This window comes from Trichechus manatus, unplaced genomic scaffold (assembly GCF_000243295.1).
Source record: "Trichechus manatus latirostris isolate Lorelei unplaced genomic scaffold, TriManLat1.0 scaffold00074, whole genome shotgun sequence".
In the NCBI taxonomy this organism is placed as follows: domain Eukaryota; kingdom Metazoa; phylum Chordata; class Mammalia; order Sirenia; family Trichechidae; genus Trichechus; species Trichechus manatus.
The window spans coordinates 6141762-6163890 of NW_004444010.1; the positions used below are offsets into that span (position 1 = coordinate 6141762).

Genomic DNA, 22129 nt, shown 5'->3' on the forward strand with positions numbered 1-22129 from the left:
AGTGTGGTCTCAGAGCGAAGGTTTCTATACAGGGTTTAGTCTGCGAAACAATTAGTGAAACAGATGAAAGGCATTTCAGAAAATTACCCCAGAGACACAGTGGTTTGCAAGACTTGATGCATATATGCCATACTGGTCTAATATGCAGATATATTTTTTGATATTTACCACCTGCCTTAGCAAATGTCATAGCAGTTAATCTTGATATTCACCAAATTTCTGACTCCTGCCATGACTAGTCTTAGGTTTTTATTTAGATCTCCTTAAAAACTGCCACATTTCCCCAGTATATTAAAATGCACTGCCATTTCTTCAAGTGTAGAGGAAAAAAAGAACCATTGTGCTAAATGAATTTAATCTTGTCAAAAATGCCCAAATTATGTTTTAATATGACAATAGTAAAATTTTTAAATTCAGGAGTAAAACATGGAAATTCCTAACTAAGATTCAATATAGCCCCAAAATAAATGATGATACAGACATTACACAAAGGTCAAATAACAAAAAAAGTACTGGGCATATAATTCAGATACTCTTCCCAGCCTTTAATTCATGTACGTCATTTAAGTAGTTTAAATAACTATTACTATAATCTTGTAAATATCCCAGTAAAATTTTCAAAGCAGTTACAGAAATGTTACGTTAATAATGATTTGTTAATGTCACCTCAATGCTTCATTTTATTCATCTCTAAAGTGAATGATCCTCACCTGTCTATGAAGCTAAAAGTTTTGAAAACCACCCACTTGCATTGCTGCATAATGGCTGGAACTTGGTCTGTACTGCTCACTCCTCTATATCCAGGATACAAGGCACAACAGACTGCTTGGCCCATCATAGGCATTGAATGCATTCGTTTATCTGAAAAATGTTTATTGAGCACCTAGTCCATTTGAGGAATTGTTCTAGGTATCTACGACTACATCAATAATCAAAACAAAAATCCCTGCCCCAGTGAATATTTGCTGAATTAATAAAAGGTAAATCAGCAGCCTTCTTTATAAGAATATCAGTAACCATTTCTGGAATAGGGATGTGGTACAAAGATATAATGGAAAGAAGACAACAGTGGTGTTTCATCATCAAGGGTATAAAATCAAGACTCAGAAAACTTTTGAGAGTTAAGAAATATTTTCTAACAGCTTCTATTCTTCAGTGTGACTGCAGTATGTTATAGGACAGTGACCATTGTCACTCTGATGTTAGACTAGCTCACCTAAAATCCCAGTCCATCTTTCCTCCATCACATATTACTTGGGTGGTAGAGGGTTTGTATTTGTAAGAAGGTACCAAATAAAGGAACTACTGTCTAATGCAAAGGCTGCCTTGTTACTCTATAATGGCTATTTGTTGCTCATTTAAGTAGGGGAAGGTTTACATTTAGGAAATTTATAGTTATCTTTAGAATGGCTCACAATTCCCTAAATACGGCATGAATCATTTTCTGGGTAGTAGACACTTGTTATTTTTCATGATGGGAAACATGACACTGAATGTGGGTGAAGTGTGCACAGCTTGACCAAGGTAAACAATGTAATTAAGATGTACACAAGAAAAAAGGGCCTTTTGGTAATTGCTATGGTATATATGGAGCCCTGGTGGTGCAATGGTTAAGAGTACAGCTGCTAACGAAAAGGTCGACAGTTTGAATCCACCACGTGCTCCTTGGAAACCCTATGGGGCAGTTCTAATCTGTCCTATAGGGTCACAATGAGTCGGAATCAACTCAAGGGCAATGGGTTTTATGGCATATATAATTTTGCAACAATAAACAAAAAGTATATTTGTATGCATGTATGTAGGCATGTACGTGCATCACACCAACACACAAGCCCCCACAGTACGACAAACTGACAGACGTGTGGGGGCTAGATATATATATGTGAGTATGTATGTGTGTATATTAAAAAAAAAAAAAAGCCTGTTGCTGTCGAAGTGATTCTGACTCATAGTGACCCTACAGGACAGAGGAGAACTGCCCCATAGGGTTTCCAAGCAGCGGCTGGTGGATTCAAACTGCCAACCTTTTGGTTAGCAGCTGAGCTCTTAACCACTGCACCACCAGGGCTCTGTGTTTATATATAGGTGTCTGCATGTTTGCACGCATATATATTCATACATATAATAAAGCACGCAGGGGACACAGTTACAGATACTTCTTAGATAGAACCAAACACCTCGCGGGATTGGCTTTCTGGGTTTGAAGGCTTAGGACCATAGTCTCATGGGACAATGCAGTCAATTGGTATAATATGGTTCACAAAGTTTATGTTCTACATCCTAGTTTGGTGAGTACTGTCTAGGGTCTTAAAAGCTTGTAAGAGGCTATCTAAGATACAGCTATTTGTCTCTACTCATCTAGAGCAAAAGACAAAGAAAGAAACCAAAGACTCAGAGAAGTAACTAATCCATAGGATTAATAGTCTACACGAACCATGGTCTCATCTACCCTGAGACCAAAAAAACTAGATAGTGCCCAGCTACCACTACCTAGTATTCTGATCAGGGCCACAATAGATGGACCCTGACAGAATGGAAGAAAAATGTGGAATAGAATCTCAAATTTTAAAAAAATTCATACTTACTGGACCAGTTGAGACTGGAGGACTCCCTGAGACTATTGCCCTGAGACACTCTTTAAACCTTGAACGGAAACTACCCCTGAGATCACTGTCATGGATTGAATTGTGTCCCCCCAAAATATGTGTCAACTCGGTTAGGCCATGATTTCCAGTATTGTGTGGTTGTCTTCCATTTTGTGATTGTAATTTTCTTTCCTATGTGTTGTAAAGCCTAATCTCTGCCTGTGGTTACTGAGGCAAGGTTAGATATGTTAAGGACAATTAGGATGGGATGTAACACCCTTACTTAAGTCACATTCCTGATCCAATGAAAAGGGAATTTCCCTGGGGTGTGGCCTGCACCACCTTCTATCTTACAAGGGATAAAAGGAAAGGGAAGGGAGCAGAGAGTGGAGACCTCATACCACTAAGAAAGTAGCACTAGGACAGAGCGTGTTCTTTGGACCCTGGGTTCCTGCACCTCAGAAGCTCCTCAACCAGGGGAAGATTGATGACAAGGACCTTCCTCCAGAGCCCACAGAGAGAAAAAGCCTTCCCCTGGAGCTGATGCCCTGAATTTGGACTTGTAGTCTACTAGACTGTGATAGAATAAATTTCTCTTTGTTAAAGCCATCCACTTGTGGTACTTCTGTTATAGCAGCACTAGATGACTAAGGCAACCACCTTTTGGCTAAATAACAGATTGGCTCACAAAATAAAGAATTATCACCCATGAGCACTGCCAAAGTCAAACCAAATCCATTGCTGTCGAGTTGATTCCAACTCACAGCAACCCTGTAAGACAGAGTAGAACTGCCCCATAGGGTTTCCAAGGCTGTAACCTTTATGGAAGCAGACTGCCACATCTTTGTCTTATGGAGTGGCTGGTGGGTTTAAACCACTGATCTTTTGGTTAGCAGCTGAGAGCTTAACCACTGCACCACCGGGACTCCTTGTGAGTACTGCACTCCTTTAAAAAATCATCTATATGAAACCAAATGGTCAACAATTACCTTCAAACAAAGATGACAAGCTAAGGGGGAAAGGAAACTAGATTACTGGAAATGTAACAACCAGATTGGAAATAATGAGAATGTGCATGTATTGTGAAGAATGTAACCAATGTCATTGAACAATTTGTTAAATGGGAACTTAATCTGCTGTGTAAACTTTCACCAAAAACACAATAAAATTTTATTTCAATTTCAGAAACTATAGCCAATGTGATTAAAAAAAAAAAAAAAAGGGCAAAGGACTTAAATAGACATTTCACTAAAGAGGATATTCAAATGGCCAACAAACGCATGAAAAGATGCTCGTTGTCATTAGCCATTAAAAACCAACCAAACCCACTGATGTCGAATCGATTCTGACGCATAGCAACCCTACAGACTGAGCAGAACTGCCCCATAGGGTTTCCAAGGAGCAGCTGGTGGATTCCAACTGCTGACCTTTTGTTTAGCAGCCAGACTCTTAACCACTGCGCCACATAGCTCCCTTCATTAGCCATTAAACATTAGGGAGGTGCAAATCAAAACCACAATGAGATACTACCTCATCCCCATTAGAATGGCAATGATAAGGGGGTAAAGAAAACAATAGGTGTTGGTAAAGTTATGGAGAAATTGGAACCCTCATCTACTGTTGGTGGGCACGTAAAATGGTACAGCCACTGTGGAACACAGTTTGGCAGTTCCTCAAAAAGTTGAACACAGAACTCCCATATGACCCAGCAATCCCAATCCTAGTTTTATACACAGAAGAAATGAAAGCATGAACACAAACAGAAACCTGGACATCCATGTTCATTACAGCACTTTTTACAATAGCCAAAAGGTGAAAATACGATCGTCCCTCGGTATTTATGGAGGATTGGTTCCAGGACCCCCAAGGATACCAAAATCCTCGGATGCTCAAGTCCCTTATATAAAATGGCATAGTATGTGCATATAACCTACGCACATTTCTCCCGTATACTTTAAATCATCTCTAGATTACTTATAGTACCTAATACAATGTAAATGCTATGTAAGTTGCTGTTATACTGTATTCTTTAGGGAATAATGACAAGATGCGGGGAGAACAATGCTCAAACAATGAGTATTCGAAAGAGACTGAAGATCTGTGAAATGGTAGGAGGCTACAGCAGGGTATGCCTACACATCATTTCATTCACATGGATTTACTGTAATGTTCCGTGCGTGGCAAATTCAAGTTCTGCTTTTCGGAACTTTCGTTTTCCTGAATATTTTCGATCAACGGTTGGTTGAATCCATGGATGTGGAATCCACAGATAAGGGAGGGCAGACTGTAACCGAAATGTTCATCAACAGATGAATGGATAAACAAAATGTGGTATACACTGACAATGAAATATTAGTCATCCATAAAGAGAAATGAAGTCCTGTTGCATGCTACAACATAGATGAACCTTGAAAATATTGTTGTTGGTGGTGCCATTGAGTCAATTTTTACTCATGTTGACTGCAACTGTGCAGAGTAGAACTGCTCTATAGAGTTTTCAAGATTGTGATCTTCCCGAAGCATATCGTCAGGCCTTACTTTCAAGGAGCCTCTGGGTGGGTTTGAAATGCCAACATTTCAGTTAGTAGTCCAGTGCTTAATCATTTACACCACCCGGGACTCCTTGAAAACATTATCCTAAGCGAACTCAGTCACAAAAGGGCAAATGCGGTATGATCCCACTTATATGATATAAGCAAATACACAGAAACCAAAATTATTATGATTACCAAGGGTGAGAGGGAGGGGAAGAGGAGGTTTTTGCTTAGGGGGCATTGAGTTTACGTTAATGGCGATGGAGTAATTTGGAAAACAACAGGAAGAGTGGCTGCACAGCTTGAGGAGTCTAACTGATATCAGAGTTATACACATAGAAATTATTGAATTGGCATATGTTTTGTTGTGCATATTTTCACCACAATTAAAAAAAAAACTATTAAAAAAAATTAAGTACCAAAATCTAACACACACACACACAACTGGCTTAGTTTCTTCAATATATAACTGTCATTTCAATTGAGCTCTTCTGTAGAAAGGGCGTGTATCTGCAAACTGGCATCTGAGGCCTGTCAAGGTAGCAATGAACAATATCCAAAGATAAAAACTTGATTTAAGATTTCAAAGTAAAAACAAGAAAGAAAACTATATTTTAAAATCAAGTTAATAAAATGTTTTTGTTATTTGGAAAAATAAATCAATGGATGAAGATTATTTGGTAGAATAAAAGACTATATGATTTGAAGTCCAAAGACTTGGCTTCAGGTCACTAGTTGGATCTTGAGTAGTTTATTTCACTGGTCTTTCATTCATAAAATGGATAAGGAAACAATATTGTGCTTCCCAAGACTGTTAAGAGAATTACCTGATGTAACATATGTGAAGCATATTATCCACTGTACATGTTAGTTCATCTTAATTTCAAGTCTCTCTTCCTTGTTACCATAGTACTCTGTACATATTTCCATTTGCTCGTAATATGTTGTAACTGTTATGCGAGGGTGACTGGAGGGAGGAGATGATATCTCATTCATCTTTGTACCTCGTCGCACAGTGCTTGGCACAATAAATATTGGTTGAGTGAATGAACACGGTTTTGTTAAATAAAAATTATTAAAAACACTAACATATGCTTAAATTCTGAACCAAGATGTTTTATATCTTTGAGAAAGTCTCTTACCAACTTGCAGATAGGCAGGCATAGCTACATATAGGATTGTTTCTACACAAAAGTCTTCATATACTGGTCACGATTTAAGACCTAAATTTGGTCTTTAAAATATCATTATTCTATTGGACAAAATTCTCCTCATTATTGCCAAAGCACTTGAGTCACGACTATAGGAGTAGGCTAGTCCATGTTCTGGGCACCCTTAGGGTACAAAGAATATACTTGAGCCCACACATTTTATAGCCCTGAGGTTGTACCAAATGTGGGGTTTGAGATGGTATCGGCCTAACGGGGCAATGATACTGCCACGGTGTTCTGGCTTCCATTTTCATCTCATATACAGGGTTAGATACCATACTTTAAAATAATATATAAAATCAAGAAGCTGGCAATACCAAATATTCTTTAAACCCATAGAGAGATGGCTTTTATTGACAGGGTCTTACAGAAACAGTAGTCCAATAAAAGCAGTGCTGTAGCCAATAATTGTACATGTTTTTGTAGTACATAAACTTCAAAGTTTTTTGTTTTTTTCAATGTGAAGGAAAAAAAATTAAGAGATCACATGTAGATCCTATAACAGACATTTAAACTGGACAACATGTTACAGAAACATGGGTATTCCTTGGAAAGTCATCTATTCTCTTTCATTTAAATGGTGCACACAACAGTAATATGTAAAATATATTAGTTTAAGCTTGAGGTAGAGAAGGGAAGGACATTAAAAACAAATTTGGTTTTATCCATAACATTCTGAGGTGCTCCATAATGAGGACACCTCAACAAGTGCACATGTGAGCACACACACATGCATGCACACCCACACCTACACACACGCACACGTCAGAGTCAATTTGCAGGAACAAATTTAAGAGCTACGTCTTGTTATCATGATATGAATTCACTAACACACAGCATTTCCAAATGGGAAGAACGCATGAGCACCTCATTAAGGGTCAAACATAGGGCATAAAAAAGTGCAACGACCTTGCTCAGTGTTTGGCTTCCCTTTCACATCCAAGCCCATTGTAAAACAGGCCAACCATGACAATACGTTTAAAAGTTGCAGCATTGAAAAAACAAAAAAATAAAACAAAAAACCAGGGTCACATAGTTATTTCAAAAATATATTTAAGACTGAAGAAAAGTTTGATGCTATCCCATTTGCTGCAATTCATAGGTGAGTTAAAACCAACTTTGGAATTAATAGCTTTCAGAGATCTGAAGGCTATCTAATAACTGGGATTTTCGTTTTCAACTTTGCACTTTAACGACAATCCTGGTGCTGGCGTTTCCTGACCTGTTGTGAAGTAAATCAGGCAAACTAATGTGGGCTAACAAGTCTTTTTCACACTGTTCGATCACCCAGCCTCTCTTTTTCTCTGCAGACATCGCTTTTCTCCCACTCCCTGTCTAGCCATCCTCCCTCAAAGCAAACAAAATGGCCACTGTAACCCGGCATTACTGCTCATTAGATCACAGGTTAGTCAAGTGGAACTGCCCGGGGTTCCCAAAGGAGAGCTATACTTCAAAAAATCTGTCCATGTCAAATGAAGAAAAAAACCCTGAGCATGGGGTCACCCAGATCAATGATCAAAAGAAACTGAGAATGAAGAGGGAAAAAAGCACACCCTCATTTTTTGTTAAACACACACACAGGTCTGATTTATTATAAGGAATACAGAGATAGGATGGGTTTTCCTCCACTTATGTCTTGCTTTCATTTTTTTTCTTAAGTAATTTGTTTTAATCAGGTCCATTGGTTAATAAATTTCAAACTTTTGTAAAGTCTACAACTAACTTTAAAATACCCCCAAAAGAAAATATACCCCAGGAAATCCAGTTTTTAAAAGGACTCTTAAATGTTTCGAAAATACTTAAAAAGCTATAAAAGTAATGCAAAGTAATCCACTTCTAATGCTTGAGAAGATTCTATTTAAATCTAAAGTCAGAACTGGTGCAACATATACTCTAAAACAAGCTGAATAACCTCTTGGGCCTTCCAAGAGAGGGAACAACCAGCCTGTCAATCATGTCTTGAGAATACCCGAAGTGACATTATAAAAGGCAGATTTCTGGGTTTCTGCGAGGTTAAAAAATCAGCAGGCAGGCTGGTACCTTGTTCAGTCATCTCCCTCATTTTCCTGCTTTCAAAAGTATAACACTCTACACTGGCTCTTATACTTTTTTATTTTCTCTTTTAAGACAATACTACTAACCCAATAGTACTGCAAAACTGACATGTTAAACATTAAGGCAGAATTATATATCTGGAAATCTGAAAGAAAAAGATTTAGTATCAAATTCCACAAGTGAAAATCACCAAAAGATTTGATTTTCAGGTTTCCTCACAGCTAAAGAGTAAAGTACATTTTATCAACTAAGGATAAAAAAAAGTTTCTGAGAAGAATACTATACATATGAATGAAAGTAAAATAAATTGCTTATAATTTCTAAAAAAAATTTGTAAGGATTGTGTAAGGACTTCATTATTTTTCCTTTTTCTTTTTTTTTCCCTTGGTATTTGGAATTTATTCTTCAGTCACCATCAGAAGTATCTAAACATACTGTGTCTAAACTGGATTTTTTTCTGTTTCACTTTTGTGTCTTTAACAAGCACTCATAGCCTTTACTCTATACAGGCATGGTTCTAAAAGCCTTACAAACAATCTATTTAATCCTAACGACAACCCTATAAAGAGGAGGGGAAGGAAAAAGTGAGGAGCAACAGTTACTACTGATTGAGTCCTACGTGCCAAGCCCTCATGTTCTCTTTACTTACCCTATGAGGTAGGTTCTAGTATTAGCCCCATTTTACAGATGGGGAAACAAATTAAAATTTTTGCCCAATGTTACTCAGCTAGATCAGCACTAAAAAGGATTTAAATCAGAGTCTTAATGCTTGTCATTACCAAACCCAAAAACCCAAGGGAAAATTTTCCCCACATCTGTCAAGTTTGAAGATATGTATATCCTGTGACCCAATAATTCCAATTCTATGTATTACACTTAATAAATGCTTGCATATGTACACAAGAAAATATATACAAAGGTATTCACTGGTACTTTGCTTATAATCACAAAAATTCAGAACAAACTAAAAGTTTATCAGTAGAGAATGTATAAATAAAATTATGACAGTCATGTCCTGGAACATAATACAGCAGTGAAAATGAATGAGTTAGGTCTACATGTACCATAGAGATCATCTCAAAAATACCACGAAAAAAGCATGATGCAAAAAAAGCATACGCTGTATGACAACAAAAGAATATGCTTCAACAACACTTAAAACATAAATTTTATTACACAAAACATTATTTTATATCATTTATATATATATGAACACATAATAAAAGTATAAAAAAGTACTTTGGGAAAGATCCACACCAACTTCAGATTATAACTTGCCTCTGAAGGTGGGAGGATGTGATAAAGGACAGGGGAGGGGAAGGGGTTATAATCACATCTGTAATGATTTTTCTTTAAAAAGGGTCTGAAACAAATTTGGTAAAATGTTAATACAGTATTTGCTAAATCTGGGTAATCGGGATTGGTTTGTCTGTTATATGATTTTCTATACTCACCTATGTGTTTGAAATTTTTCAAAATCAAAATAATTAAACAAACCATGTCTACTTAGATGCATACTATTCTTCAATCACGAATCAATCCTTCTTGTGAAATCAAGGTACACAGTTCCTCTAAGTTCCCCTCCCCAATGACTCAATAAACTTCTTAAAGCTGACGCCATGTTAACAACCTAGAGACTAAATTAATAAAATTAATTTAATGCAAGTATCTTAAAAGTACCATCTTTAAGATAATTACACTCATCAATATATAGTTCATATTTCATTGTACTATTAAGCAAAATTCATTAAGCTGATGTTTCTAACCTTTTGACATTCAGGGTTGGGTAATAAAGAAGCCTGATTTAAGATCCAGGTTGTAAACTGGAGCTGAACAAGGCAAGGAGTAGAAAAGAGAACTTCTTTTCACTGTATATTTTTTGTATCTTCTTAAATTTATACCATGTTGTTTCATTAATCATTTAAATAATTTATTAAAATAAGATTGAATAAAATTTTAAACATTATGTAATACTCTATGGAAATCCAAATGAAAATGACAGATACACATTTACCATAGAATGTTAGTCATGTAATCTATGAATTAAGAGAATGGATCAAGTAATCTCAACTATGATTTTATAAACTCGTGAATATTTTCTAAGAAACTGAGTTGGAGAAGAGTTGTTACTCTAAAACTAATTTTAGTGAAAGGCAAACCCAGGAATTGCAGCCATTCCTCTTGATTTAACATCTCAAAAATATAACATAATTTTTAATAGTATATGTTTTTCAGGTCAACTTTACTAGGATTTAAAAAACTATATGGGAAAATCTTGACTAACTAGAATCCAAATTCTAGAAAGTACTAAAGAAATTAGGGTTTTTGCATTGCATTTTTAACAGATGAAACTAGAAGAATACAGGCTCATCTCTAGCGTTTTATCAAAAAAAGCAAAGACTAGTGCCTCATATGGAGTTAGCACACATTTAACAAAATAATCTATACTTTCTGCATCTACCCTGCTAGAACTAATGTTCTAAGTAATTAAAGGGGCACTGCAAGATTCAGAATCATTAAAGAAAGACTATTTCCCTACAGCAGAAAACTGTGCTGATCTGGTTTAAAAGACTTTAATAATATGAAAAGAAGAAAAGAGCCTCTGGTAAAGTATAAAAGAGACAGTTAACATTAATAAAAAAAATTTCTGGTAACCGTAACAGGCCACTTGCTCAAACAAGCTAGTGACCTCATTTTTTACCTTAAAGAATAATTAGTTTGTTTTCCTATTTTCTCTTAAAAATGAGCTTAATTTACTTATAAACGCCATCAAAAAGCCATTGTTACTTAAGAAAAAACAGGAAGATGTCCAAACTCAAGCTTTAATTAAAGAAAAACATCAAAGTTACTATAAAAATATGGGAAGTAAGTATCCTTTTTTTAATTGCCCAAAACACCAAGAAACAAGCATTTTTACATGTATAAATCTCTACCCATACATTTAAATAATTCAAATACTTAGTTTTAACTTTCTAATAAGTTTGACAAGTACCATTTTAAATGTTACCATTCTAGAACTGGGTAAAATGTAAATCCTTATACATAGTAAGAAAGAAAGATGTTCTTTCATTTTTTGTGTTTTGGAAAAACAGAGTTTCTTGTTAAACAATATAGGCATTTGTCTGAATACAACGATTTGCTTTCTCATAATAATAATAATAACAATTATAACAATAATAATGATAATACTTAATGCACATAAATTATACCTCTATCTCCACATCTTTTTTGGTCTATTTTTTCAGGATCCCTCTAATGATTATTCAATCTTCTCTTCAATGCAATATGCTAAAGCATGATGAGAGAATATCTTTCTTTTATAACACAGTTAACAATTGTAATTCTCCAACCAGCTGTTCTCTAAGGATTCCCCTGCCAAGCTCTTATTTTCATTTCATTATTTCTTTGTTCTCCTTGTCTAAACTGTATACAAGTTACCCAGATTTTCCACTCTGGCCCCTTTCAGTAAAGACTTGTTTTGGCTTGACAAATTATTACTCATAACCACAGTCTAAAAATAAATAATATATTATAAATTCTACATGTTAAAATTGTATTGTTCTATGCAATCTCCAAATTATTCCACAGTTCGTATTTAGAACCCTCTTCCCGTAAGCCTCAAACGGTTTAACTTCTCATTTATAAAAACGATTCTAGTCATTTTATAGAGCTATTTATCCTGTAAATATTCTTTATAAAGTATTTGTTTAAAATCTTATTTCAGGTGTGGCAGGAACTAAATTCAATCTGTGTACACTGTGAATCCAAACACTTGAAGGTATGTTACATTATAAGCCTAAATACAACAAAAGGAAACCCTATCTGACTCTTTTCCTTCACAATTGATTAGACCACTTACAAATGTTCCTTTTTGGGGGTGGGGGTTGGGATGAGTGGGTCCAAAGATTTATATGTGTACCTATTTAGATTTCAGGATTTCTAGTGAAGAAGATAATTCTCACTTTACTAGTAGATATTGTGTTTTCAAACACAGCAGAGGCCATATCCAGTCAGGAGGAAATTATACAGCACCCTCAAAAAGAGATGCTATTTTTCTTCATTAGATCCTTGGATAACACCTTCTTGTCTGTACTGAAAGTCTTCAGCATGCTCTCATTCTAAACTACTACATAACCCTTTTCTCTAGGTATCAATACTAATAATTGTTATGTGAATATGAATAGTCATGGCTGAAAATGGAATTCTATATAAAGAGATACTAGGAAAGCAAGAAAAAGAATGAGAGAATTTAGATACCAGTAAACAGAAGAGCGAAAAGTTTCTACAGGCAAATCACTCAGGTATTGATTAGTCTGTTTCTACAAGAGCACATGCACATTAGGAGACTGGCCACTTCTAAGCTGCATTCAGTCTGTTTATTATATGTACCCTTGCACATGTCTAGTTCATTGTTTTCATCAAAGGCACAGGCAATTCATAGGTAAAGGAAAAAAAAATAAAGTGGCAAGGAGAGAATGCCTGTTTCTAAGTAGCAGAATATTCCATTAATCTCAAAAGATGAAAGCAGGTATCTTTCATTATGTTTTTGTTCTTATAGGAAAAAGGCCAAAAATATATGATTTTCATATTTGTGCTAACACAGCAGACTATTTCAAAGTCACTGCCAGAAACGGACTGGTTTTCTTACCTGCTTTTTTCATGCTTAAGTAAAGGATGCCTGCCTCATTATAACCTTGCTGGTTCCCTAGAATTTCTGTAGTCTGGCTTTGCCGTGATTACTGGTCAAAACCTTTAATTACAGTATATAGTTTGTGCAGCTGCCTGGAAATTGGTCTCAGGGTCAGTGGCTCTTCCCATTCCCCTCTTTCCACTCTTTTGAAGCAATATTGCTGAACTGAAGGCATTGTTCCAGCTTTCTGGTGTGCTCTGTCTGCTGCACATTATGAATAGCTTTACAATCACTCTAGCAATTGGTTCTTCAACTGCCTTTAGGTTGTCAATTGTAATTCATTGGCTCCAGGCACCTTTTCTCTTTTCATTCTCTAGAGGCCTTTTATTACTTAATTTGCAATAATATTAGGGAATGTCTTCTTCAGACATGTCACTAATGTCTTACTGATTATGAAGCTGGGGTACATTTGACTTTCATACACTTGTCTTTTAAAATATTGTTTCAAGATATCCTTTATCTCTATGACTTGTGGTGCCAATCTCTGAAGTTATATAATAAGGAATTTTGCTTAATCTTGACGTCTGCTCTCTAAAGAACCCTCTCAAGAACCCTCCTTAAGATATTCTTACCGGTGTTAAAATTAATTTGTTACAGTTATTTTTATAACTTCCTAAAGACTTATAAGAGTTAACCTCTCATATTTTCTTCCCAAAATAAAGCTCCATTCTCTTTTTAATCCATAAAAATTATAATTTTGAGCTCTATACAACTAAGAAATAGTTAACTAAGGGATAAAGATTTTTGACTATTTAGAAATCAATGCCGATGTTTTTAGAAGATTTTAAGAAGACATATATGTCTTCTCCTCAGACCTATCTTTATTAGAGATTATTTAAGAAAACATTCTAATTATTCAAAATGAGTTCTGATGCTTCTGTGTTACAGAATCACCAGGAAGTTTATTTTTCTTCGGGGATGAGAATAAACAAACATATCCTCTTGGTTTACTAAAAGAAAAAAAAAAAAAAAAAACTTTTAGTGTATTAGGTCTCAAATCATTAGTTCTGGATAAAATCCAGTAGATTAACCCCTGTCATTAGCCTCAGCCATCACAGAGTAACGAAGGGTATTTTTAAGCAGACACTATGTAATAATAATAATGATAATAATTATCATAATGATAATAACCAATGCTTATTGTACTTTTTATCTTCAAAGCACCTTACATTAATTATGTGTCTATTTTCAAATTAATTTAACTCAACAAATGTTTTATTAACTTCGTAAGCTATGGAATGTGTAGTGACTGAGTTTTCTTTTGCAAATGAAAAAACAAATAAATAAAAGGAACTAAGGGCCAAGGAAACGGTACCATAAAACTTTTGTCTCAAAATCATTCATTGCCTTTGTTGAATGAGGTTTTGTAAAATACTAATTTTTATAAAATATAAAAATACAAAATACAAAATTGAAATAAAGGGTAAAGTTCACCGTTACAACTGCTCAAATACATATCGCTTCAAAAATTAACCTTAAAGAAGCAAAATAATATTTGAATAATAGCAAAGGCTTCACGCTACAAATAGAATAAGTACTCTGTCAGTCTCTAGCTTCATTAGTTATGGCTCATTATTATAAAATATTTAAATACATATAAGAAAGTATTACATGTTAGAATTAAAAAAAAAAATCTTTTAAGTCACACTATCCTAGTAAACAATTGTATTAACTAAAAGGCTAAATCGGTTTTCATTAAATTGGATTAACTGCTTTAAAATCATCCCAGTTATGTTCCCATACAGCTTCATGATATGTGATCTATGAGAAAGACAAACAGTAAAAGAGTTTAGGATTGCAGCAAATGAAATGAGCTCTATACAGTAAAAGATAGGCAATTGTAAAATATAGGCAATTATTAAAAACTTATGAAAAAAATATTGTTCAGTAAAGATGTCCTGCCACTCACACTCAATTAGGGGTTTTGAGAAGAAAATAGTAGTCAGGTATACTGTTACCCAAGGTCCTCAAATGGACAAACACAAACGCAACTACATAAAAATACATGAAAACAAGCATTAGCAAATATGGTAATTAACAAAGCTTTTAAAAACTATTAAGATGGTTAGAGTGGTAAGGTTGTTCAAGGAAGATGGAACTCATGAGCAATATTCAGAGAGCAGTTTGATATGGAGGAAAAGGAAAACTGTATTCAAGCTTGAAACAGATGAGTTGGATTGAGTAAAAAAATAGTAAAGAAATCTGGATAAAGTTGATGGCCGTAAGCCAGTAGGAAAGCATGCAAAAAGACTCATTCACCCCACATGTATCTAGCACAGAGACATAAACAAGCCATAATTCCCGTCCTTCAAGGAGCTTACACTCTTGAGGGTAGGTGAAAAATGAATGAATAGTCAATTCTAATGCTATAATTAGGGTAAGCCCAAGATGCTACAGGAAGTTGGGGGTTGCGGGGAGCACCTACTCAGTCATGGAGGTTCCAGAAGAGTTCCTGATATGGCACATAATCTTGAGTAATAGTGAGTGGTAGATGAAAGTGAACAAGAGAAAGGAATCCAATTATGAAGCACACTAACATCTAAGAACTGTGAAGTTTTATTGACTACAGAAGGAATTACAAGACAGCACTGGTTTTCAATATGAATATCATGAAAAAATAGAAAGTTTGTTCTTTTTACTCTATGTTGAAGAATGGGCAGAAAGGAGAGATCTGGGAATGTAAATGATGAGCAAGCTCTAGAAGTACTGCAGAGGCAGGGTGGTAGAATTAAGCAATGAAATGTCTGGATGTGGAAAGTAAGAAAGAGTAATAATTGAAAAAGGAGTCAAATGTGCCAGCTTTATATAAAAAGAAAAGATGAATGTGACTGGAGGGAAGGGGAATGGGATGGGGGTTTGTAAGAGAACGTGCTTTTTTTTGGATATGTATTGCTATCTTTTGAAATGTATTATAATTTATCTCTTCTAAATAATTTTCTTGATAGAAAAGAGCTTTCTTATGCAACATATTTGTTAATGGAAATTTTATTAATTTTCACTGGGCACACAGTTTTCAGGATCTGGCACATTCTCATAAAGTTGTCTGGTGGATACAGAGGAAGGAATGGTAAGGACAAAGTGGCTAGATTGAGAATAAATAAAATCAAGTATGCAAGTTAATTGTCTCAAGGAATGACATAAAAAAAAGTACATGAATGTACAATTAGTAAAATATTCCAGGTGTTTTAGTATTCTGAGCTAAAAGTTGCTCTTTAAAATACATTTACAATGCTGACATTAATGAAATGATTGCTAATTCAGCTTCTCTTTTAAGTTAGTAAACACTTTTCTGGAGATAACTGAGTCATTCAGTGGAAAACTGATTTCCAAACTCTTTCATTGTTTCTCCAAGATTAAACTGTAACAGCGTGGTGTACAACTGTAAGGCATGGACAAAAATAATTTGTGTCTCTTATACCATTTAAAAATATGTCCCATAAGGGAGTTTACAAACTGCTCACACAATTGGTATGTACACCGCTCTCTGTGAAATCAAATCAGTATTCTAAAATACTGCCAAGAGGCAGGTCAAGATATTTGGAAGACTCCTAAGATTTAAAGTATATGATACTTTTCAGTGATTATTTTACAAACATACAGGCTTCTCTCCATATACAGGAAGTAATACTCAATTAAGCTAAGTGTTTTAAGTCATTAAAATACTGCTTTGCGTCCTCTAATAAAAGATCTGTCATGTAAAATCAGATAAGATATTCTCTACTTCATAGAGCTACCCAAAAAGAACTGCTCCACTGTCAAGCAGTAAAGACAATGTAAAAAATTTAAACTAGAGATTTATTTTTTAGGAACACACACTGTGGAAAGTTTCAATTCTTCAAAACTCTCTGAACCTTTGGAGGAAAAAAGGAGCACATTTTATAAATTATTATCTACAAATAAGAAGTAGATATAATTAAATGTAATAGTTAAATATCGTAAAAACATACACTAGCACCCTTTGCCAGAAGATGTCTACAGACTAAAAAGTGAGAACTAGATAAAGTATTCATGACACACTGAATATTGAACATGCTGTTCAAAAAAAATTTGAATATTTATAACTCAAAATAAAACATGGTTTTAAAAAGCCAGTAATGTTTATATCATTACAAAATACTTGCAAATCATCTTCTCACATTTACATTCTATTCTTTTCAAATATAACACCAACTTCTTTGCACATCAAAATAACAAAATGAATTATAATTGCATGAAAATTCACAAATGGCCTGATCACAAATTTGAACTCTAATGCTGACATGCTAATGAAGAAGTTGGATTTTCCCGTGCTACAATTAATGAGCCATTGCACCAACACAGTCATTCAACCCTATAATTCTTCAAAAGTCTATGTTGCATAGTTTTCAGATTTTTCAATTAATATTTGCTTTAATACAAAATATTCAATGAATACTTAACACAATATTTTTGGTGTACTATTTCTGAGAAAGTTAAATACCTTTGAATTGAGGATATGGACAAATATTAAATCAGATGAGATTGCTGAAAAGATGGACTTTTTTTGTCATGTTATCAAAATGTGTCATAAGACATGGTAATGCTCAATAAAATAAAAATAAGATTTTAAAAAGCTAGGAGGTAAAAGTGTTACAATAAGCAACTGTGTAGAGGGAAAATAGGATTACATTTACTGGCTACTATATCAACTTAACTTCTCATAAAATTCTCCTGATCTATTAAATAACTTCCTCTGGGAGTTGTAAAACAAATTAGATACAATTACAATTCGATACAAATAAAAAACCAAAGTATTAAAGTATTTGCCCTATTATTTCACATTTTATCTCTTTATCATTTAAATTAGGCCAGAGTTTTCCCTGATAAATCCAGTATAGATTTTTGCGGTATATCGAGAAAAATACTTGACGTGTGTAAATTCTGGAAAACTGTAGTAACTATACCTCCCCAAAGTGAATATAACATACATCTGTTGCAAGAATTGCTTGGCTTTCAGACAGTAGGTAAAGGGTGTTCTTTTTCCCAGTGTTTTCCTATGTTTTTTAAATACTTATTGGATTAAAAAAAAATATGTTTCCACTATCAATTCTTGAAATGTAAAATCTTAAAATTCTGTTCAGTTAAAGATAGGTCATTACCAAGTATAGTATAAAAAGGGAAACTATGTGCAATGTTCAAGACTCCACTTGCATTCTGAAAAGGCCACAAAATAATTGGGCATGTTGCCCTCTGTCTGTGGGTTACACAGCAATTTTAACCATTGTCTCCCTGTCTTAACTCAGTGCTCTACACAAACACAGTAACCCTCATAGCAGAGGAGGGGGATAAATACACAGCTTCCTGATCATTTTCATACTCTTTTGGAATCCCAGTGATAATTCAGCTTTCTCCTCTGGATTTTATCGGCTTCTAAAGTCAACAATATCCTGATATCCTCATTAAATGACAAACGAATTCCTAAAGTTTGACTCTAGTGAGGATAAATAATTGCACGATTTTTGCATAATGCATTAAGCAGAGAATGTAACCATTTCATTAGGAGAGGGAAAGGATCAATAGCCTTGATGGCTCATTCTTTTCTTTACTGCATCAAACGTTTTGGCAACCTAAATGTATTTTCTTTTATTCTGAAAGAACTGAATTTTGCCTATACTTCACAGGTATTTTGCAGAGCAAAACACAGTGTTTTTAACATTTAGAAACTCTACATAAAGCACACAAATTAGCAGGTGCAAATACATAAAAATGTTTACAAGCAATAGGATATACAGGCATATTCAATATGTTTGTGATAAGGTAAGAAAGGATATTCAAAAGACCACCACTTCTAAACATATTTCAAGTAACACGTGACTGCTCACTTTTCAGTCTTCTACCTCCTCTTCTACCTGTGCCTGCCCCCAACCACTTTGAGGTTACTGTTTATCCAAAAAGTTTAAGATTCAGTTTCATATCTCCATTTTTATACTAACAATAAGGTATTCATTTAGTTCTTAAAACATTCCTAAGATATTTCAACAAGACATTATAAGACAGGATACACAGAAATCTCTTTGTCATTAAGCAATGGGAAAAATAGGAAGGTTCCCTTTTTCTGCCAAATGTAAAGTAAGTGTACTTCATTATGTTTCTATAAACTTCAATGAGACCTGTAATGAAATTTGCCCATATCTACCATTAAACCAGTCTAAAATGCACCTGTATTGTGTGTTTATATAATAATAGGAAAAAATGCTTCACTTAAACAGCCCTCAAACTGATATTTGCAAATTTCATTACAAACAAAAAATTTGAGGAAAATTTGTTTACAATGCATATAAATGAAAAGGAAGGCCAAAGTCGCATATGCTCCAGTATATAAAAGTTTAGACTCATTTGCAAGCCATCTCTGTGACTATTGTACATTTACAGCCTCTGCCTTACTAACAGATAACTTCCCACACCTTCACAAAGGGGGTTGGGGTGGAGAGACGTTAATAGAAGAAATGATGTGCAGGAGGGAAGGGACATGGAAACTATCTGTACTTTCTGCACAATATTTCTGTAAACCTAAAATTGCTCTAAAAAATAAAGTCTATTTTTTTTTAAAAGACATTTTCCCTTTTCCTATGAGAGATAGCCAGCCAACACACACAAGGCATACTCAGAAGCAATTAATAGTTTAAAGCTTCCTTTATTCAATGTGACAGTCTTTAATTCTTACTGAGGTTACCACGAGTCATGTATTAGGTTTAAAGAACACACTAGTGTGAACCGTATGATTTCTAAGAAAAACAGATAAACATTTTCTTAAATTAAAAAAAAAAACTCTGTTCATTTATTGGATATGACTTGAATAAAGTAATTTGAAGTTATGTCAATTGTGTTATATCTACTGTATACTATATATTGTATTATATATTATACATATATGTACATGTTATATTGCCTATGTATGTTTTTAATATATATATTACATGTATTATCATATTTTCCACAATGAATACCAGAATAACAATGCATTTTCAGCAAAGCACTTTATAATCATAAACTAATTAAACACTTATAATGACCTACAATTACATACTATTATATCCATTCTCCAGACAGAAAAACTGATGTTGAGAAGTTAAAAGATTTGCCTAAGTTCTTAAGAACAGGTCGCTAAGGCACCATAATTACAATATTGAATACCTGTTACATTAATACCTCTCTGAATGGATTTTCATTGCCATTTTCATCTTAATTACTTAATATTATTTATAAGGTATTTACAAAATCTTTAAGGGAAAAAGGTACTAAGAACTTAATGCTGAATGAGGCATCTAAAGATAAATTCTATTTGCTTAAGAAGAGATTCTTGCCTTCTTTACTATTTTTCTAAAGCATAAATAAAAAGTATATATGGTACCTCTTCCTCGTAGTACTTTAAACTTCAAAGTAAATTATCCAAATTAATCCCATACACTTCTAATAAATTGCATTATTCCCATTTTACAGGTGAGAAGCTAGGCACAGGAACAAAGCTATTTGCATGGATCACACACTAAGTGTGGGGAGTATAGAGTTAGAGCATGTTATTTCTTGACTTCACTTCCATTTTTCAGACTAAACAGCAATGTCATTCCCATTAATCATCTTATTCCAAAGTCACTTGAGGAAACACATAATTTTCTGGAAGAGGGGTAGAGGGGAGACACATCCTGAAAGTTACAGGCATAAAGGAATACATCAAAAGTTTTTATTTTATCCTACTTAAAAGTTATAATTCACTATAATTCAAGCTTTAAAAACTATTCTCACATCTTATTACTTTACTACCATGAATCAGAGGCTCTGCCGAGACATTGATTATTTGCCCAGTATTAGGCTCATGCTTTTATAAGAGAGATACAATCGAAGAAAAATTAAATGAAGACTATAAAGGGTAGGTTCATATTAGAAAACATTGGTGACACGGAACTTGCAAGCTAAGACTTCAATTTTCAGCCTGGCTGATTACAGGATAGGATCCATTGCTCCTAGTCAACAGTGAGAATTTGAGAGGGACAAGAACATGGCATTTGAGGGCAAGTGATACATGGTAATATGTATGAAACATTCCTTGAAAAGCTGAAGAACAAACTAAGTTGGCGGGTTAAAAGAATATGTTAAATAACCAGGCCTATAGCCTTTCAAAATAGATGAGACGAATAGTCACATACATCCTCTAACTTCTGCTAAACAGTTAAAAAAAAAAACAATCTTTATGGGGAGGGGATATGTATGAAAACAACATTTTCTATCAGATTGATCCAGGCTTTCTGATTTCTAAGAAAACAAAGGTTTCATATTCAAAACAGCATAACCAGTATATCTCTAATTATATGCATCTTGCCAGATTCCAATGTGGCAGCAAACTTCCAACAAACACAGGTAGACAGAGAGAGTCGTCACGTTAATGAGACATACCTCTTGTACTGAGCGAGCAGCTGGCTTGTCTTGATGATTGGCCAATATTAAAAAGGGTAAAGTGCATAATTGTGGGTGCTGAAGAGCTGAGTGCAGTTCATTTCTAGCAGTTTCTAAATCATCTTCTGAAGAGGCACTGTCTAATACAAATATTACCCCTTGAGATCCTTGGTAGTAGCGGCTCCAATATTTCCGAATATTATCAGCCCCTGCAAAAAACAAAACAAATTTCCTTTTAAAAATAGTTTTCAGCAAACTGAAAAGTATTCCAAACAGTAATTCCTGCTGAAAACCAATGTAGCTTTTAAAAATTAAGTGCTAACTCTGTGGTAAGGAGTGGAACAGGAATTCAGAAAAGGCAGAGATCAGGGTGGATGAGAACAGAGAAAGCATGAGAGCCAATAGGTGGACATGGCCTTGAAGGAGAGCACAAAGGTTTCAGAGTTATTCTTGATGCCTTTCTTATTCAAATACATGAGAAACAACCAGGATAAATACTTCTTAGACTTAAATGAAAAAGAATGTTTTCAAATTTTGCCCAATAGTCTTAAATAAACTACCAAAAACTCGCTGTTGTCGGGTCAATTCTGACTCATAGCGACCCTACAGGACATAGTAAAATTGCCCCATAGGGTTTCCAAGGAG

At 34.5% G+C, this 22129-nt stretch overlaps 1 protein-coding gene across 4 annotated transcripts in view; it reads right to left on the reverse strand.

Annotated features, from left to right (window-relative positions):
• The window catches only part of ARL15 (ADP ribosylation factor like GTPase 15), a 540185-nt gene that overhangs the window by 228561 nt on the left and 289495 nt on the right, over window positions 1-22129 (reverse strand). For all 4 annotated transcript variants that reach the window (XM_023734973.1, XM_023734972.1, XM_023734974.1 and 1 more), the window contains one exon: window positions 21485-21693. In XM_023734973.1, coding sequence (XP_023590741.1) covers window positions 21485-21693 — 209 coding nt within the window. The remainder of the gene's footprint in view (window positions 1-21484; window positions 21694-22129) is intronic.